We start from the raw sequence: 21,439 nt of genomic DNA, 5'->3' as shown, positions 1-21,439 counted from the left end.
AGTCGCAAAAACCCTCAAGCGCTATGTGAAACTGGCTCTCATGAGGACCGCCACAGGAAAGGAAGACAGAGTTACCTCTGCTGCAGATGATACATTCATTCGAGTGACCAGCCTCAGAAATTGCAGCCCAAATAAATGCTTCACAGAGTTCAAGTAACATACACATCTCAATATCAACTGTTCAGAGGAGACTGCATGAATCAGGCCTTCATGGTCAAATTGCTGCAAAGAAACCACTACTAAAGGACACCAATAATGAGAAGAGACTTGATTGGACCAAGCAATGGACATTAAACCAGTGGAAATCTGTCCTTTGGTCTGATTTTGAGATTTTTGGTTCAAACCGTGAAGCATGGAGGAGGAGGTGTGGGGGTGCTTTGCTTGTGACACTGTCTGTGAATTATTTAGAATTCAAGGCACACTTAACCAGCATGGCTATCACAGCATTCTGCAGCAATACGCTTAGTTTGCACTTAGTGGGACTATCACTGACCCAACACACCTCCAGGCTTTGTAAGGGCTATTTGACCACGAAGGAGAGTGATGGACTGCTGCGTCAGATGACCTGGCCTCCACAATCAACCAACCTCAACCCAATTGAGATGGCTTGGGATTAGTTGGACCGCAGAGTGAAGGACAAGCAGCCAACAAGTGCTCAGCATATGTGGGAACTCCTTCAAGACTGTTGAAAAAGCATTCCAGCTGAAGTTGGTTGAGAGAATGCCAAGAGTGTGCAAAGCCATCATCAAGGTGGCTACCTCGAAGAATCTATAATCTATTTTGATTTGTTTCTTCAAACACTTTTTTTGGTTACTACATGATTCCATGTGTGTTATTTGATTAGTTTTGATGTCTTCACCATTATTCTACAATGTAGAAAATAGTTATTTTTTTAAATAACCCTTGAGATACTGTTAGAGTTGCGTAAATTCAAATCTGGTATCAGGATAAATATGACATTGAGTCACCGATTGTATACTATGTATTTTTTATTAACTAAGCAATAAATGGCAAATGCAACTTTCGTATATACGGGCTCACTGTAATACCATGCAGGGCAGAACAGGGAACTGACAGAATGTACGTAAACAGTTGTTCTTATACTGTGATAGACATAGTTCCAACCCGTCTGTTGGCCTATCACAGTAGAGGCTGAGCGTGGTTTAGACTTGCTCAGCCTATCGCAGGCGCTCAGGCTGGTCCCCGCCTCTTGGCGCTTCTTGGAGTCCTCCCTCCGTCGATGTATAGATTCTTACTGTTCTGGTATCACCCCCTAGTTATAACAGTTGCTCAGTTCCTGCTATTGTGTTGTTCAGTATTTTTCCATCTCAGTTAAACCTTGTGATGACCACCCCACCCTATACCTGATTAACCACAACTTTGTAAGATACAGCAAGTCACACCATGTGCTCAATATTGTCACATACAAACACAAGGACAAAGCATCTGCTGGGCTGTTATCTACAGTTTTGCAACATGCAGGTCATACCATGTTACTCAGTTCTTGTCACACACACAAACAGGCAAGTAGATGTAGCAAGCAGTTGTTTAATCTCATGATGATGCTCAAGTGCACAAGTGCAGATACTTCACACAGCCAACATCAGATCATATTTAATCATATATATATGGTAATGGCTATAATGTAAAACACAGAATCCCACAATACTATGGTGCTGAAGAAGAAGGCTGACGTTTTACGTGTTCCTAACCAATGGTATTGTTTTGTTTGTTTTTTTGCGTTGTTTGTAACTGTTTTTAAACTTTTTTTGTACGTAATGTTGCTGCTACCGTCTCTTACGACCAAAAATAACTTCTGGACATCAGAACAGCGATTACTCACCACAAACTATACTGCTTTCCCAGGAACAGGCCCAGATGCCCGTCATTCATTTGCGTGAAGAGAAAGCAGCGAAAAAGGGGCCGGAGGTTGTGCTGCCTTCTGAGAATTCGTAGGCGATCGAATAAACTAACCACTGCCTTGCGTTCTGCTAGCAAACGTGCAATCTTTGGAAAATAAAATCGATGACCTACTCAAAAGATTAAACTACCAATGGGACATTAAAAACGGTATTACATTATGCGGAGTCGTGGCTGAATGACGACATTATCAACATACAGCTGGCTGGTTATACGCTGTATCGGCAGGATAGAACAGCGGCGTCTGGTAAGACAAGGGGTGGCGGACTATGTATTTTTGTAAATAACAGCTGGCGCACGATATCTAAATATTTATTATTTAAAGGGGGAAAAAATTACTTGCATTCCCAACACTTAAAAGACACACCCTATCCCCTCAGCCCTCAAATTAAGTGGACACTTCTGATGACGCATCATTACGTCTAACGAGTATACACTTGCAGGGCAAGGGGCGCGGGAGTTTTAAGGAAGTTTCCTTTAAAATTATTCATAAATATTATCCTGCCAACCACTATATTAAGAAGTTTAAGGAAAACATCAACTCAAATTGTACCTTTTTGTAATGACCACCCAGAAATGGTGTTGCATCTTTTTTGGCATTGTATTCATGTAAGAAAACTGTCTCAAGACATCAGTAGATTTATAATTGAAAACATTTCTGAAGAGTTTACACTATTGTGGAGAGATGTACTGCTTGGATTCTTTACCTACGATAGAAATAAGCTGAAATAATTTTATGTAATTCATTTCATTATTCTTTTGGCCAAATTTCATATTCACAAATGTACATTTACAAACAAACAATACACCACATTTTCTTACCTTACAAAAATAAATTGAACTGTATTTTAAGACAATTAAATACTCTACTAACAAAAAAGCTGTTTGAATAATACGTTTATGTATGTCCCTTAATTAAGGTCCTTGTGGAATGTGATATTGTACCCCCTAGCCCAATTGTCCTTTGTATATTATTTATATATACTTGTGTTCCACATGTACTTCCTGTATTGATTTGTTGTTATAAAAAATACATTTCTTTAAAAAAACATTATTTAAAAAAGGGTCGCGGGAGGAAGGAATGATATTTAAATAGAGTGAGTGGAAACACACACACATGCTATGCTGCTGTATGGCTATTCTTTATTTTTACCCATCTATCCATCTCTCCTGTCCTCAGAAAGAAGAAATGGTGCGCCAGCTCGTCCAGGTACTGTCTATGGAATGGGAAGCCATCCACTACAAGGTAAGGCTTCTGGTGTAGAATTAGATCTAGTTCACCTGACACTCCATTTACTAACTAACTACCTACACCGTTACGAACTACCTACACTGTTACGAACTACATACCCTCGTATGGTGTGCTCCCCCCCGGTCTATCATACCCGTCCTTCACCAAGCTCCTGGACACCTTTGCCAGCCAGGAACAGGCCCTGTCCCTATCAGAACGCTCTATTTATCTTTAAACCCTTTTTGCAAAATGGAAGTTAGCCCTAACATTTAATGCAGATTTAGCTTAGCGTTTTCATTGTTTTCCATTTCTTCTAAAAAGCTAAATATGTGAAGAATATATACATGTATTTTATAAGAATAACTTGTTTGGTTGTATAGACTGGTTGGTTGTTTAGCAACAAAACCGATACCTGCGCAACTATGGGGCAAATCAGACGGGATTCACTTAGATTGTTGTAAACTATATTTCGTCTCCAATGTTTATTGAAAACATAAATACATTTGCACAATGAGCACTTTTTGTGGTGTTGGTTAGCTAGCTAGGGAATTCTGACCATGTTAGCATAGAAGTGACATCAGTCAAAATACATCAAAACAAGACATGGTATCAAAAACAAGTTAAAACTAGCTGAAACGAGCCACCTACGATTCCCCACATGGCATCTTGTCATTGTTGCTAGCCTTCTGGCCATCCAGAATCGCAACAACACAAGGATTTCTGCCCCATTGAAGCATGCGCATCGTTTTTGTGACATTGTACGATAACCCCTCTTTTAAATTTTTTAAATGTGAACGTTGGCGCCCCCTATCTGTTTAAAGGTTGTTTTCAAACACAACCACCAGGAGGCAGAAGTCACTGACCACAGCAGGCATCTGGTGCTGATTTTCCCTCAAAATCTAATCCCACGTCTCCCATTTTCCATCAGCAGGAAAGTATCGTCCAGTTTGCTAGAGATTTTGGAGTATGACTGACAACCCTACACCGTCAAGGCAGCTCGGAAAGCCTTACTACACAGGAATACTGTATGAACTGTAATCTATGACAAAGGCCTGGAGTTGTTTCCGGTTGTTTCCGGTCAGGTCAGGTAGAACTCAGGGCCCTTCCTATGACCTCAGTCTCTCCTGTGGTGAGAGACGGAGAAGGCATTAGCTTTTTATAACACTACGACACGTGAATTGTCACAATTGTATTTATGTCTGAGAATCATGTGTACTTGTACAATTATTTTCTTAGCAAAGTTTTTCTATTGACATGTTTTACAAAACACTGTACAGTGTAGTCATTGGTTTGGTTTGGGTTTCATTACTTGGTGTTATGACCGCAGATCATAATTAAATAGCATACTTTCATAGTCCATTTATATAGGTGATATATATTTCATTAGAATGACGAACCCTGTTGCAAGTCAATTACCTCTTCAGTTGTCTATTGGACTGAATAAGTATATGAAAGCATAGGCTCGTCTCAACTATAAGAGAAGTGAATTCATACCGAAAACACCTCATACGCACAATTTGGAAAACAAGTTGTTTGAACTATTACAGCATTCACAATCAGAGTCATACATCATACCGACAACACCTCATACCTCATATGGAAAACAAGTTGTTTGAACTATTACAGCATTCACAATCAGAGTCATACATCATACCGACAACACCTCATACCTCATATGGAAAACAAGTTGTTTGAACTATTACAGCATTCACAATCAGAGTCATACATTTGTGTTTTTTACAAAATGCTGAAGTTCACAAAACAACTACCACTTCACATGCATACAAATTACAATGTATTTACATTTTATTTGCTTTGGTAAGGCTCACTTTAAAACATATAGTTTAGACTTTTGTTTAAAATATGCTGCAGTTGAACAGAATAGTGTAAGTGTTTCTTTGGGGCAAGTCTCACTGCTTGTCCATGGACATCAGGGCAAGCACTTTATATTTTCACTACTAAACAATATTATTAGTATCGCCTAATAGTGAAAGTGACAAGTAGCACGTAGTCCCCAATAGTTACAAATAATGTCCTTCTTTTATACATGATAAGTAAAGGGCTGTATTCCAGATGATCAGATCTCTCAAAGCCAATTGAATTACACTTCACCAGGCGTTGTGAGATCTGAGCAACATGACCGCAATGAAGACGACCTGGAATGTGCCCCATGGTTTTTAGTGCTGTGTTCTAAGAACCATCAATCCAGATGAAAATTACCCTTCAAATGGGTGATGTGTTCTCATTCAAATATATTTGATTAAACTTAACAGAATTGAACACACAAAAAGGCTGATTTTGATCTGGATTTAATGTTCTGAAAAACCATCCCCAGCAGTTGGTATAAAACACACCAGCTAACACTTTTCTTTTAGTTCCCACAATGGCGTGGAGAAGTTATTTTTCAAATAACCGAAGGAAAACCTTAAAGAAACGTCAGATGAACTCTGTGGCAGCTAGGGAGTCTCTCATTCAGCTTCTCCTGTCTGTGAAGGACCAGTCCCAGATCAGTCCAGGTACTTCTCAGCACGGAGGATCTGGCAGTACATCAGCAGGGAGAAAATCAGAGCCAGGATCTGAAACGACAAGAGAATGTTTGAGTTATAAAAATGTGACCTATATTTCACAAAACCGGATAAGTGAATTGTTTGCCAGATAACTTTCCTAAATGTTTAGATTTTTTAAACTCAATGTTTGAAGCTCATATTTCTTAGTTCATCAAGTTTAGATATGTTACAACAGACTAAATATTCTCAATAACCCAGATTCAAGCTTTCTTCGTAAACATGCAAGTTAAGTTATATCTGGGTGTTAAGCACATTTAGTTGACTAACAATGATCCTGCTTGGTGGAAATTGATTGATAAATTAATATGTGGTAGTTACCTGGACAATGCCAATGCAGACTCCAAACACCAGGACAGAGAGGATGTTGTCCAGGAGCCACTGTCTGGCCTTCTGATAACACGGCTGAGAGAGGGAAGAGGAAGAGGAAATCGTGAGAAGAGAGAAGGACAAAGGGGATGGAGGAAAGGGAGGGATGGGAGGAGGAGAGGGAAATGTGAGAGGAAAAGGGGAAGAGAAAAGGGCAAAGGCAAAGGAGCAGTAGATGAGGGGGAGGGTGGGGGACAGAGAGAGAGAGATGGGGGTTGGGTAGAGGAGAGAAGAGTGGAGGACAGATGTGAGTGAGAAGGAGAGCAATATGTTGATGAGAATTGAGTGTTGAAAGAACACAGTCGAGAAAATAAATTGTACTATCACAGTCAGGGTCATTCTTTACAAGTGTGAGCGCACATGCACATCGCACAGCAAGACATGTAGACAGCTGGGAAATGTCTTGTGAGCAGGCTGTTGAACCTTGACTCTCCCTCCTCCCCGCCCCCCCCTACATTTGAGAAGTAGTCTGACCTCGATCCATCCTTCAACACATTGGTCCATCCCCCCGGAGCAGCAGGAAAAGGGGAGCGTTCCGTTGACCAGGAGGTACCAATCTGTTTTGTTGGTCACGCCGCAGCACTTGAACTAAGAAACAAATATTGCATTTGTTATTATCTCTGTTGGTCTCTGACTCTTTCAGATTGTTAGTTTGTTTGTTTGAAAATGTGCCCCTAAAAAATGTGTCCCTGAATCAGCAACTGCACAGCCCCTCAGACTCACTGATACTATACCGTATGTACATGGATGTAACTTTCTAGCCAATTCGGGAGATTTAAAGGGATAGTGCCAGATGTTGGCCCCTTTTCTACTTACGCAGAGTCTGATGAACTCATGGATACTATTTTTATGTATCTGTGTCCAGTATGAAGGAAGTTAGAGGTATTTTCGCGAGCCAATGCTAACTAGTGCTCGCAAAATAAGTCTACTGTAACAGCTACAGTAGCTTGCTGACTGGTTAAGTCAGGTCCCTGAACAGGGACAATCTGCAATAGCTACATCCATATTTGGACATATAAATTAATGATATGTAGCCATTGATTGTTGAAGAATATAACTTATAAATGCCTCATAAGCTTAGTTCAACTGTCGTACCCCACCAAAATATAAGCTTGTTTTACTCCAATGTTTGTAAACAAAGTAAAACAATGGATGGTCAGTTCTGAGGGGTATCCTACGAAGCAGGTTTGAGGAGTTAGGAGGTAACTTAGGTCAACTCTGAGTTCAACTAGGTATAACTGGTCATACGAATGTGGCTCACCTTTTGCCAGGTACATTTCTATGGCAACGAATCAGTCAGAACTCACGGCTAACTCCATTTATTTACCCTGCATGAACTGACTGAGCTGCTAGTTGAGGGCGAGATCCCTCCCTCTTGCAAAGATTGCATCATCATCCCCTTCATTTGAGGAAGTTGACTGATTTTAAATATTTTATTAACCACTTTTTTTTGTGTGTAAAATTTTTGGGGTTAAAATGTAAAATTACACATTTAGTAATGACAGAATGCAATGTAAAGACAGAATACAACTTCACGCAATGTAAAATTTTTGTATGACTTAATACATATTGATAGGAGTGGGGGAAAAAATGAGTTTGTGCATTGATAAGCATATCAATAATAACTAATACAATAACGGCACTTCTAAAAGCCTATTTCACGCTGCTGAATTTGCAAGATAACTTTTCTTTCATTTTGATTTCGGCACAATTGAAAATATGGCACGGACTCGCCCACGGATTGATGTTTCAGCATTGTCTCAATGAAAAGTTGGGTGTTCGACTAGCCATGTGCGACATGCACGTACAGTTACAAGCCTGCTAGAGTTAGCGGCAGGTGAATGAGCAATATCCACCATTGTAGTATGGATGAAGCCTTAGCTGGAATGTAAAGCTAATTGAAGCGGGTTAGCTTTAGATAACTCTGAGTAGATATAGCGTGCTTCGTAGGATACCCCTCTAGCATCCATAGCTCTGTCTTTAAATTTGAGAGTGGTTACGTTTCTCCAGCACATCCTTCAGCTTTTTCCTGTTATGGGAGAGGGTACAGGGCCGGATTACCGGAATGGGCATGCAGGGCACGTGCCCCGGGCCCCTGACCTCCAGGGGCCCCCAAACCCCCCAAAAACGTGACATTTTTAATTATGGGTTTTTGGGGCCCACATCAGGAGGTCGGGGGGCCCCCAGATAGCATATGATAGCAAAATGTGTAGAATTGCAGGAAATTAGCTGTTAAATTGCACAATTCTCTCTCAGCCTCATGGTAAAATGTGAACAAAAGCATGGGATGGCCAACTGGGCACGCACTGGTTGAATCAACCTTGCTTCCACGTCATTTCAATTAAATTACGTTGAACCAACATGGAATAGTGCCCAGCGGAGAGCTATAAAACAGCAAAAGTGTAGAATTGCAGGAAATTTGCTTTAAAACTGCATCATTTTTACTTAGCCTCAAGACAAAATGTGTGGAATAGCATTATAAAACTGAAAATGTATCTGTGTTTCACAGGGATGGTGGCCCATACTGATTCCAAAACTTCCCACAGTTGTGTTAAGTGGGCTGTTTGACCATTCTTGATACACATGGGAAACTATTGATTGTGAAAACCCAGCAGCATTGCACCGGTTCACCTGGCAACTACTACCATACCCCATTAAAAGGCACGTAAATATTTGTTCTTGCCTCATTCACCCTCTGAATGGCACATATACACAATACGTCTCAATTGTCTCAAGGCTTAAAAATCTTCCTTTAACCTGTTTCCTACCCTTCATCTACACTGATTGAAGTAGATTTTAATAAGTGACATCAATAAGGGATTATAGCTTTCACCTCTCAATTCCCCTGGTCAGTCTATGTCACGGAACGAGCAGGTGTTCTTAATGTTTTCTATACTCAGTGTAAGTCTTTACTATCATCGTCAGTCAGATTAAGTGATTTATCACGAAATACACAAAATATACACAGAACAGACACAAGCAGCATATAAGGTGACAAACTAGAGATAGGTGGGTGTCCCCTAACCCTACTTCCGGCGCCGACAGAGATGGCCGCCTCGGAAACTATGCATGTGTGTTATTTCTTACATTGGTTCCCCAGGTAATCTTATGTTTCATTACATACAGTCGGGAAGAACTACTGAATATAAGAGCAACGTCAACTCACCATCAGTACGACCAGGAATATGATTTCCCGAAGCGGATCCTGTGTTCTGCCTTTCACCCAGGACAACGGAATGGATCCCAGCCTGCGACCCAAAACAACGACGTCGAAAAAGAGGGAAACGAAGCGGTCTTCTGGTCAGGCTCCGGAGACGGGCACATCGTGCACCTCTCCCTAGCATACTTCTCGCCAATGTCCAGTCTCTTGACAACAAGGTTGATGAAATCCGAGCAAGGGTAGCATTCCAGAGGGACATCAGAGACTGTAACGTTCTTTGCTTCACGGAAACATGGCTCACTCGAGAGACTCTAACGGAATCGGTGCAGCCAGCTGGTTTCTTCACGCATCGTGCCGACAGAAACAAACATCTTTCTGGTAAGAAGAGGGGCGGGGGTGTATGCCTTATGGTTAACGAGACGTGGTGTGGTCACAACAACATAAAGGAACTCAAGTCCTTCTGTTCACCTGATTTAGAATTCCTCACAATCAAATGTCGACCGCATTATCTACCAAGGGAATTATCTTCGATTATAATCACAGCCGTATATATTCCCCCCCCCCAAGCAGACACATTGATGGCCCTGAACTAACTTTATTAAACTCTATGCAAACTGGAAACCGCATATCCTGAGGCTGCATTCATTGTAGCTGGGGATTTTAACAAGGCTAATCTGAAAACAAGACTCCCTAAATTGTATCAGCATATCGTTTGCGCAACCAGGGCTGGTAAAACCTTGGATCATTGCTATTCTAACTTCCGTGACGCATATAAGGCCCTCCCCTGCCCTCCTTTCGGAAAAGCTGACCACGACTCCATTTTGTTGCTCCCTGTCTACAGACAGAAGCTAAAACAAGAAGCTCCCGCGCTCAGATCTGTTCAACGCCGGTCCGACCAATCTGATTCCACGATCCAAGACTGCTTCCATCACGTGGACTGGGATATGTTCCGCACTGCGTCCAACAACAACATTGACGAATACGCTGATTCGGTGAGCGAGTTCATTAGAAAGTGCATTGAAGATGACGTTCCCATAACAACGATTAAAACATTCCCAAACCAGAAAGCGTGGATTGATGGCAGCATTCGCGTGAAACTGAAAGCATGAACCACTGGTTTTAACCAGGGCAAGGTGACCGGAAACATGACCGAATACAAACAGTGTAGCTATTCCCTCCGCAAGGCAATCAAACAAGCTAAGCGTCAGTATAGAGACAAAGTAGAGTCGCAATTCAACGGCTCAGACACGAGGTATGTGGCAGGGTCTACAGTCAATTACGGATTATAAAAAGAAAACCAGCCCCGTCACGGACCAGGATGTCTTGCTCCCAGGCAGACTAAATAACTTTTTTGCCCGCTTTGAGGACAATACAGTGCCACTGACACGGCCCGCAACCAAAACATGCGGACTCTCCTTCACTGCAGCCAACATGAGTAAAACATTTAAACGTGTTAACCCTTGCAAGGCTGCAGGCCCAGACGGCATCCCCAGCCGCGTCCTCAGAGGATGCGCAGACCAGCTGGCTGGTGTGTTTACGGACATATTCAATCAATCCTTATCCCAGTCTGCTGTTCCCACATGCTTCAAGAGGGCTAAACGACTACCGCCCCGTAGCACTCACTTCCGTGAAGTGCTTTGAGAGACTAGTCAAGGACCATATCACCTCCACCCTACCTGACACCCTAGACCCACTCCAATTTGCTTACCGCCCAAATAGGTCCACAGACGATGCAATCTCAACCGCACTGCACACTGCCCTAACCCATCTGGACAAGAGGAATACCTATGTGAGAATGCTGTTCATCGACTACAGCTCAGCATTTAACACCATAGTACCCTCCAAACTCGTCATCAAGCTCGAGACCCTGGGTCTCGACCCCGCCCTGTGCAACTGGGTACTGGACTTCCTGACGGGCCGCCTCCAGGTGGTGAGGGTAGGTAACAACATCTCCACCCCGCTGATCCTCAACACTGGGGCCTCACAAGGGTGCGTTCTGAGCCCTCTCCTGTACTCCCTGTTCACCCACGACTGCGTGGCCATGCACGCCTCCAACTCAATCATCAAGTTTGCGGACGACACTACAGTGGTAGGCTTGATTACCAACAACGACGAGACAGGCTAGAGGGAGGAGGTGAGGGCCCTCGGAGTGTGGTGTCAGGAAAATAACCTCACACTAAACGTTAACAAAACTAAGGAGATGATTGTGGACTTCAGGAAACAGCAGAGGGAGCACCCCCCTATCCACATCGATGGGACAAAACAAGAGGGTAGTAGAGGGTAGTAAGTTTTAAGTTCCTCGGCGTACACATCACAGACAAACTGAATTGGTCCACCCACACAGACAGCATCATGAAGAAGGCGCAGCAGCGCCTCTTCAACCTCAGGAGGCTGAAGAAATTTGGCTTGTCACCAAAAGCACTCACAAACTTCTACAGATGCACAATCGAGAGCATCCTGTCGGGCTGTATCACCGCCTGGTACGGCAACTGCTCCGCCCACAACCGTAAGGCTCTCCAGAGGGTAGTGAGGTCTGCACAACGCATCACCGAGGGCAAACTACCTGCCCTCCAGGACACCTACACCTCCCGATGTCACAGGAAGGCCATAAAGATCATCAAGGACAACAACCACCCGAGCCACTGCCTGTTCACCCTGCTATCATCCAGAAGGCGAGGTCAGTACAGGTGCATCAGAGCAGGGACCGAGAGACTGAAAAACAGCTTCTATCTCAAGGCCATCAGACTGTTAAACAGCCACCACTAACATTGAGTGGCTGCTGCCAACACACTAGCTCAACTCCAGCCACTTTAATAATGGGAATTGATGGAAATTGATGTAAAATATATCACTAGCCACTTTAAACAATGCTACTCAATATAATGTTTACATACCCTACATTACTCATCTCATGTGTATATACTGTACTCTATACCATCTACTGCATCTTGCCTATGCCGTTCTGTACCATCACTCATTCATATATCTTTATGTACATATTCTTACTATGCTTTATCCCTTTACACTTGTGTGTATAAGGTAGTAGTTTTGGAATTGTTAGGTTAGATTACTCGTTGGTTACTACTGCATTGTCGGAACTAGAAGCACAAGCATTTTGCTACACTCACATTAACATCTGCTAACCATGTGTATGTGACAAATGCATTTTATTTTATTTGATCCCCCTCTACCATTTTCTGCACATTGTCCCATGACTTCTTCAGTCCTTCATCTGTCAAGTAATTCTTCAGCCCCTCCTTTAACTCATCCTGAGCTTTCGTGTCCAGCTGAAAGAAGGGATGGAAAGGGAGAAAGAAAGAGAAGGATGAAGTGGGGGCCTTCATATACTTGCAGCATATGAGACAGATATAGGGGATAATGCAGATGTACAGAAGGCCTCTAGAATGTAGATGACTGTACCACCTCTTTGTCTTCTGCATCAATCTCTGTATCAGTATATCGTTTTTCTTTAAACACTGGTTGTTAATTTAGTGGTAATATAGCGGTAAAACTTTACTAACGACCCCCATTTGGGGTTGTTAAACATTAGTGGGTGAAACTGGATCTTTATGAGTGGCCAGGAGGGTTGTAGATGGATGGTAGACTGGACTCACCTCGTTGTGAAAGATATGGAGGACCAGGGTTAGAGTCACCTCTGTCAACACCAGGAGCAAAAGGATTACAAAGAACTGTGGAGAGGGAGGGAGAGAGAGATGGGGGAGAGAGAGATGGGTTAGGGGATGTGAATAGATATTTTAAATTATTTGGACCTGTGCGTGTGTATGTGGTTTTGTGTGTTGTGGTAAGTTGACTTGTAAAAGTATTTAACATGATTGAGGTTGACCCATGTATTGTGATGTCATGGGGACTCACCGTCATCAGCAGGCAGCGCTGCTCCTTCAGGGCGCCAAGGCAACCCAGGAAGCCTGTCACCATGGTGACGCCCCCAGCGACCAGAAGTAGGTTTGCTGCAGAGAGTGAGGGAAAAGACAGCGGGAGGGAGGAGAACTCGGACTGGGTGAATGATAGCCACACTCCCACTCCAAACAGGCCACACCCTCCCAGCTACAGAGAGAGGAGACATAAAAGGTGACTTAGGGTGAATCCCAATACGTAGTGGTAGTTCGACCCATGTTTCAGATAAACTTAGATTTTCGAGTCAGAAGTAGTTGCCTCCATAGTTAGAAGATAGGACATAGGAAAGGAAGTTTTTGCATTGGGACTCACCCTGCCTGTTGTGACTGGTCCCAGATCTGTATGTGTTTACATGTATAAAAACACTTGCATATGGGATCATGCCCTGTGTTATAAGTTGTGCATTTTAAAAGCTAAAACAGAATGAGATCATCAATGCTGCCTGCTTGAACTACATACGTAGAGATTTGGCTGGAGTCTCCTGTTGATTGTGTTTCCATATGTTCCTAGCAACTAACATACGGTACCAGTCAAACGTTTGGACACACCTACTCATTCAATGGTTTATATTTATTTTTTACTATTTTCTACATTGTAGAATAATAGTGAAGATAACAAAACTATGAAATAATACATATGAAATCATGTAGTAACCAAAAAAGTGTTAAACAAATCAAAATATATTTTATATTTGAGATTCTTTAAAGTAGCCACCCTTTGCCTTGATAACAGCTTTGCACACTCTTGGCAGTCTCTCAACCAGCTTCACTTGGAATGCTTTTCCAACAGTCTTAAAGGAGTTCCCACATATGCTGAGCACTTGTTGGCTGCTTTTCCTTCACTCTGTGGTCCTCATCCCAAGCCATCACAATTGGGTTAAGGTTGGGTGATTGTGGAAGCCAGGTCATCTGATGCAGCATTCCATCACTCTCCTTCTTGGTCAAATAGCCCTTACACAGCCTGGAGGTGTGTTGGGTCATTGTCCTTTTGAAAAACAAACAAGAGTCCCAATAAGCACAAACCAGATGGGATGGCGTATCGCTGCAGAATGCTGTGGTAGCCATGCTGGTTAAGTGTGCCTTGAATTCTAAATAAATCACTACAGTGTCACCAGCAAAGCACCCCCACACCATCAGACCTCCTCCTCTATGCTTCACGGTGGGAACCACACATGCGGAGATTCTGTTCACCTATTCTGCGTCTCACAAAGAAACGGCGGTTGGAACCAAAAATCTCACATTTTACTCATCAGACCAAAGGACAGATTTCCACCGGTCTAATGTCTATTGCTCGTGTTTCTTGGCCCTTAGTAGTGGTTTCTTTGCAGCAATTTGACCATGATAAAATGGCGCCAACAGATAGGGCAGTTGTGCTTTTAGTTCCCAGGGCATTGAATTTTGCAGTAATTGTTTAATGTGTTATTTCTTCGATTATTAGCCCTGATTTTTTTTTTGTTATTACATACAACCGGAAATAACTTTCGGCGGTAACTCACCAGCATTTCGAGCAGGAATACGACTTTCCCGAATTTGATCCTTTGTTCGTATCCTCCAGGGCAATTGAACTGAATCCAGAGGCTGATCCAAAACACAGCCGGCGGAGAAGAGGTATTCGGAGTGGACTCCTAGTCGCGCACACCACCCACCGCTTCCGAGTATATTACTCGCTAATGTTCAGCCTCTGGATAATAAAGTTGACAAGCTCAGGGCTAGGATCAGGGCTAGAGACATCAGTAATTTAAACATACTCTGTTTCATGGAAACATGGCTCTCTCTGGATATACTGTCTGAGTCCGTACAGCCAGGTGGGTTCTCAGTTCATCGAACGGACAGGAATATAGATCTCTCCGGGAAGAAGAAGATTAACTACTCATGGTGTGATTGTGATAACATACAGAAACCCAAGTCCTATTGTTCACCCAACCCAAGAATACCTAACAATAAAATGTTGTCCATATTACACCCCAAGAGAAGTCTCTTCGGTTATAGCCACAGCCATGTACAGTGGGGCAAAAAAGTATTTAGTCAGCCACCAAATGTGCAAGTTCTCCTACTTAAAAAGATGAGCGAGGCCTGTCATTTTCATCATAGGTACACTTCAACTATGACAGACAAAATGAGAAAAAAAATCCAGAAAATCACATTGTAGGATTTTTAATGAATTTATTTGCAAATTATGGTGGAAAATAAGTATTTGGTCAATAACAAAAGTTTATCTCAATACTTTGTTATATACCCTTTGTTGGCAATGACAGAGGTCAAATGTTTTCTGTAAGTCTTCACAAGGTTTTCACACACTGTTGCTGGTATTTTGGCCCATTCCTCCATGCAGATCTCCTCTAGAGCAGTGATGTTTTGGGGCTGTTGCTGGGCAACACAGACTTTCAACTCCCTCCAAAGATTTTCTATGGGGTTGAGATCTGGAGACTGGCTAGGCCACTCCAGGACCTTGAAATGCTTCTTACGAAGCCACTCCTTCGTTGCCCGGGCGGTGTGTTTGGGATCATTGTTATGCTGAAAGACCCAGCCACGTTTCATCTTCAATGCCCTTGCTGATGGTAGGCTTTGTTACTTTGGTCCCAGCTCTCTGCAGGTCATTCACTAGGTCCCCCCGTGTGGTTCTGGAATTTTTGCTCACCGTTCTTGTGATCATTTTGACCCCACGGGGTGAGATCTTGCGTGGAGCCCCAGATCGAGGGAGATTATCAGTGGTCTTGTATGTCTTCCATTTCCTAATAATTGCTCCCACAGTTGATTTCTTCAAACCAAGCTGCTTACCTATTGCAGATTCAGTCTTCCCAGCCTGGTGCAGGTCTACAATTTTGTTTCTGGTGTCCTTTGACAGCTCTTTGGTCTTGGCCATAGTGGAGTTTGGAGTGTGACTGTTTGAGGTTGTGGACAGGTGTCTTTTATACTGAAAAGTTCAAACAGGTGCCATTAATACAGGTAACGAGTGGAGGACAGAGGAGCCTCTTAAAGAAGAAGTTACAGGTCTGTGAGAGCCAGTAATCTTGTTTGTTTGTAGGTGACCAAATACTTATTTTCCACCATCATTTGCAAATAAATTCATTAAAAATCCTACAAGGGAACAGCAGAGGAAGCACCCACCTATGCACATTGACGGGACCGCAGTGGAGAAGGTGGAAAGCTTCAAGTTCCTAGGGGTACACATCACTGACAAACTGAAATGGTCCACCCACACAGACAGTGTGGTGAAGAAGAACCAACAGCGCCTCTTCAACCTCAGGAGGCTGAAGAAATTTGTCTTGGCACTTCTTGTCGGGCAACTGCACCACCCGCAACTGCAGGGATCTCCAGGGTGGTACGGTCTACCCAACGCATCACTGGGGACAAACTACCTGCCCTCCAGGACACCAACAGCACCCGATGTCACAGGAAGGCTTAAAAGATCATCAAGGACACCAACCACCCGAGCCACTGCCTTTTCACCCTGCTACCATCCAGAAGGCGAGGTCAGTACAGATGCATCAAAGCTGGGACTGAGAGACTGAAAAACAGCTTCTATCTCAAGGCCATCAGATTGTTAAATAGAAATCACTAGCACCTTAGAGGCTACTGCCATATATACTGTACATAGACTTGAAGTCACTGGCCACTTTAATAATGGAACACTCATCACTTTAATCATGTTTACATATTTTTGCATTACCCATCTCATATGTACACTACCGGTCAAACGTTTGCTGCACACATACTCATTGAATGGTTTTTCTTTATTTTTACTATTTTCTACATGGTAGAATAATAGTGAATATGTCAAAGCTATGAAATAACACATATGGAATCATGTTTTATATTATTTTTTATTTTAGATTCTTCAAAGTAGCCACCGTTTGCCTTGATGACAGATTGCATTCTCTCAACCAGCTTCATTAAGTAGTCACCTGCAATTAATTTCAATTAACAGGTGTGCCTTCTTAAAAGTTAATTTGTGGAATTTATTTTCTTCTTAATGCGTTTAAGCCAATCAGTTGTGTTGTGACAAGGTAGGGGGGTATACAGAAGATTTGGTAAAAGACCAAGTCCATATTATGGTAAGAACAGCTCAAATAAGCAAAGAGAATCGACAGCCCATCATTACTTTAAGACATGAAGGTCAGTCAATACGGAAAATAAGAATTTTGAAAGTTTCTTCAAGTGCAGTCGCAAAAACCATCAAACGCTATGATGAACCTGGCTCTCATGAGGACCGCCACAGGAATGGAAGACCCAGAGTTACCTCTGCTGCAGGGGATATGTTCATTAGAGCTACCAGCCTCAGAAATTGCAGCCCAAATAAATGCTTGACAGAGTTCAAGTAACAGACACATTAGTGGAAATTTGTCCTTTGGTCTGAAGTCCAAATTGGCGATTTTTGGATCCAGCCGCTGTGTCTTTGTGAGACGCGTAGTGGGTGAACGGATGATCTCTGCATGTGTATTTCCCACCGTAAAGCATGGAGAAGGAGGTGTTATGGTGTGGGGGTGCTTTTCTGGTGATACTGTCTGTGATTTATTTAGAATTCAAGGCACACTTAACCAGCATGGCTACCACAGCATTCTGCAGCGATACGCCATCCCATCTGGTTTGGGCTTCGTGGGACTGTCATTTGTTTTTCAACATGACAATGACCAACACACCTCCAGGCTGTGTAAGGGCTATTTTACCCTTACCAGAGTGCTGCATCAGATGACCTGCATCAGATTATTTGTTTAACACTTTTTTGGTTACTTCATTATTCCATTTGTATTATTTCATAGTTTTGATGTCTTCACTACAATGTAGGAAATAGTAAAAAATCTAATTTAAAAACCTTGAATGAGTAGGTGTTATAACATTTTTGACCGGTAGTGTATATGCTGTATTCTATTCTATTGTATTTTAGTCTATGCCGCTCCGACATTGCTCATCCAAATATTTATATATTCTTAATTCCATTCCTTTAGATTTGTATGTATTGTGTGTAATTGTTGTGAAATTGTTAGATATTACTTGTTAGATAATACTGCACTGTTGGAGCTAGAAACACAAGCATTTCACTTCACCCGCAATAACATCTGCTAAACATGTATGTGACCAATAAAATTGTATTTTATTTGTTGAAGGCCTGATTCACGCAGTTTCCTCTGAACAGTTGTTGTTGAGATTTGTCTGTTACTTGAACTGTTAACTTTTAACAAGGCACACCTGTTAATTGAAATGCATTCCAGGTGACTACTTCATGAAGCTGGTTGAGAGAATGCCAAGAGTGTGCAAAGCTGTCAACAAGGCAAAGGGTGGCTATTTTGAAGAATCTCTAATATAAAATATATTTGTTAAAACTTTTTGGGTTACTACATCATTCCATATGTATTCTTTCATAGTCTTTACAATTGTTCTACAATGTAGAAAATAAAGCCCTATAATGAATAAGATGTGTCCAAACGTTTGACTAGTACTGTATGTCCAGAGTTATTGGAGTGTAGTTTTATGTCCTGGGGGCACCAACCAGAGGCTTTATCATGTGTTTTCCCACTTTGTGACCCTTTTTTTAAAAATGTTTTACTCCATGGCCCTTTATGACTTTGCACTTTATTATATCCAATTCAGATTTTGTATTCACATCCTTGTGTTGTTAGCCAATAGTGTACATCATGTGAACTTGTTCCCCATCCTAAGGTCATATTCACGTTTATCTGGGATCACAAATGTATTCATTTGGGAGACAAATAAATAGACCAAACTTGAACATAATAAAAACAGGATCACAACAAAACTAGTACAAAACTAGAACAAAGCCAGAGTAGAACAGACCAGAACTGAGCCAGAACAGGACAAGAAGAGAGCTAGAGGAACACCATAATACAACCACACAAACAGGACTAGACAAAGACCAGAAACAGATCAGAACTGGAATTGGAGCTGAAAAGCCCAATCTGTGATTTCAACAGCCTGTCCCTCCCACTTTGTTTGGTAAGTTATATTCTTCAAGATTCAAACAATGGGTATACTGTGCTGTATGTTATTCATTTAAAATCGTACAGATTGTGCCTTCAAAAAGCTGAGGCATGCCAAAGAACAGAGACGTAAAGGTACTGACCCAGAAGATGAGGTTGAAGACGAACATGAGGTATTTCACGCAGTACAGGCACCTCCGAGAGGCTGACATCCTGTCAGATAGAGAACAAATTATTTTATATACTAATATCAAGTTCAAGCTAATTAGTTCATAACAAGTTCAAGACTTGAGAAGTTTAATCAACTTTAACTCTACTCAAGTATACCTTGGACGTGCAGCACATTTGAGGTGTGGTTGTGGTGGCAGATGGTTTTGTGTATTGTGGTTAGCTTACTTGTAAAGGTATTTATATGGTGTGGCTGCGGTTAGTTGTGTGTGTGGGGGGGGGGGGGGGGGTGGATGCCTGTGTTGTAGTGTTCTTAGCCAGCCAGTACAGTGTGTATGGTGGACTACCTAGGCTGTGTTCCTGAGTGGGTCTGATAAGTCACACAGTCACTGTGGTGGAATCTAGTGACTTGTTCCACACACAGGAAGTCAGCTTGTTGGAGCGGACAGGAAGGAACCTCCCTTCTCCTGCTGGACTGCTAATTGTGTGTGTGTGCATGTGTGCGTGCTAATTTAACTCATGTGGGGCGTTTCGTGGAAGGTTACCATGACCAGCCAGAGACATGATAAACATGACTCATAACACATTCTAAAGGCATGCTGATGCCAGAGGGCAGAATAGTGTGGTGGAATAGACTTGAAAATACTTAGAACAGAATGAGACAGAGGAGTACGTCTTTTATTAATAGTTGTAAAGTAAGAGTCAGCCAGTCTTTGAAAATGGGGAACAATTCTTGATCAAGCAAAAAGACATTCATGTCAATAGTGTGAACAATGCAAAAGCATTTTAAACGTTTTTATTTGTTCAACGCTTAGAATGGACAGAACTGGAGGCAGACGTACAGAAGAAGAAAAAAACGACTTTGGCTTAAGTTCTGATGTAAATGATATTACATAGAAATTAGTCTCAGTCTTACACATCCAATTTATCATAGAGCAATTATATGCCATTACTAGGATCCATGCATACACAGACAAGGCATACCTGCAATGGCCGAGACCTTTAACGTGTGTGTGTGTGTCCCCACAAGAATAGTAAACAAACAAACATTTGACCAACTGGGGACATTTTGTTAGTCCCCATGAGGTCAAATGCTATTTCTAGGGAGTTTAGGGTTAAGGTTAGAATTTGTGTTAGGGCTAGATTAACGTTAAGGGTTAGGGTTAAGGTTAGCTTTTTGGGTTAGTGTAAGGGTAAGAATATGAGTTAAGGTTAGGGGTTAGGCAAAATAGGATTTTGAATGGGACTGAATTGTGTGTCCCCACAAGGTTAGGTGTACAAGACTGTGTGTGTGTGTGTTTTAATTAAGTCTACTGTACCTGTCTGACGGTTGACTCCACAGGCTTGATAGGAAGACAAATGCGTAGAAGAATTCCAGACTAGGGGACTCCTCTTTTGTTCTCTGGACACTTCTCCTTTGTTGAGTTGATTTAATTTCAACTCAATAACATACGTTTTGATTCAGACCACTTTGTTCTGTTTTAGACGGTCCTCCAGATTAGAAAGCTACATTAGTTTTCCCTCTCTGTCGTTCTCCCCTCTTGGTATGGATTGTTCTTAGGATAGAATTACAGTTTCTTGCGCTCTCTCTTTCTTTTCCTCTGTTCCTTTCTCTCTGTCCACTGTAGAATTCTTGTCAACTTTTAGATAAACTCTGTCCTCCTGTAAATCTTTAACTCAGTTGATACATTTAACAAGTCTATCTATCTCTACATCTAGAGTTTGTTTATCCTTTCTCCCTCTTTTCAATTCACAATACAGTTCTCTCTCTTTCTCTCTCCCTCACTCTCTCCACTTCGCAATAACTTCCAGATGTGACTGTGTTGTTGCCGCTCTCTTTTCTCTCTTGCTCCCCCTCCTCTCCTCAGTATTTTTGCCGTCCCTCCTCCAGCGCCCCTTCTTCCTCCTCACCTCCGTCCCCTTACTCAACACATCTCTCTCCCTCCCTCCCTCTCTCTCTCACACTCTCTACCTCTCTCCTTCTCTCTCTCTAAACAAACATTATTCTCTGTCAGATTATCCTATTCAGCAGAGCAGAGCAGAGAGACATTAAGGCATTTCTTTGACAGAGTTGCAGATTTGTTTATCTTCTATTTCCTCTGATTCTGTTGTACGCACCCCCCTCCCCCAACCCCCACACACACACACTTACTCCCCTTCCTGAAAAAATAGTTGAA

General features: G+C 42.2%; 1 protein-coding gene across 1 annotated transcript; it reads right to left on the bottom strand.

Annotated features, from left to right (window-relative positions):
* Window positions 1–1,532: 1,532 nt before the first annotated feature.
* LOC139406869 (tetraspanin-4-like) lies at window positions 1,533–21,189 on the bottom strand. Its single transcript, XM_071149989.1, has 9 exons — window positions 20,582–21,189; window positions 19,238–19,307; window positions 13,118–13,309; window positions 12,859–12,933; window positions 12,436–12,531; window positions 6,559–6,672; window positions 6,037–6,120; window positions 4,822–5,727; window positions 1,533–4,742 (listed from the first exon to the last, which is right to left on the bottom strand). Exons 2-8 carry the CDS (start codon window positions 19,304–19,306, stop codon window positions 5,659–5,661), a joined length of 699 nt encoding a protein of 232 aa, XP_071006090.1. The 5' UTR covers window position 19,307; window positions 20,582–21,189; the 3' UTR covers window positions 1,533–4,742; window positions 4,822–5,658.
* Between the last annotated feature and the right edge of the window lie 250 nt (window positions 21,190–21,439).

The sequence above is a fragment of the Oncorhynchus clarkii genome, chromosome 4 (genome assembly GCF_045791955.1).
Source record: "Oncorhynchus clarkii lewisi isolate Uvic-CL-2024 chromosome 4, UVic_Ocla_1.0, whole genome shotgun sequence".
Classification (NCBI taxonomy): Eukaryota; Metazoa; Chordata; class Actinopteri; order Salmoniformes; family Salmonidae; genus Oncorhynchus; species Oncorhynchus clarkii.
Note: the sequence above shows the minus strand (reverse complement) of the source record. Positions and strands in the feature narration are given on the sequence as shown.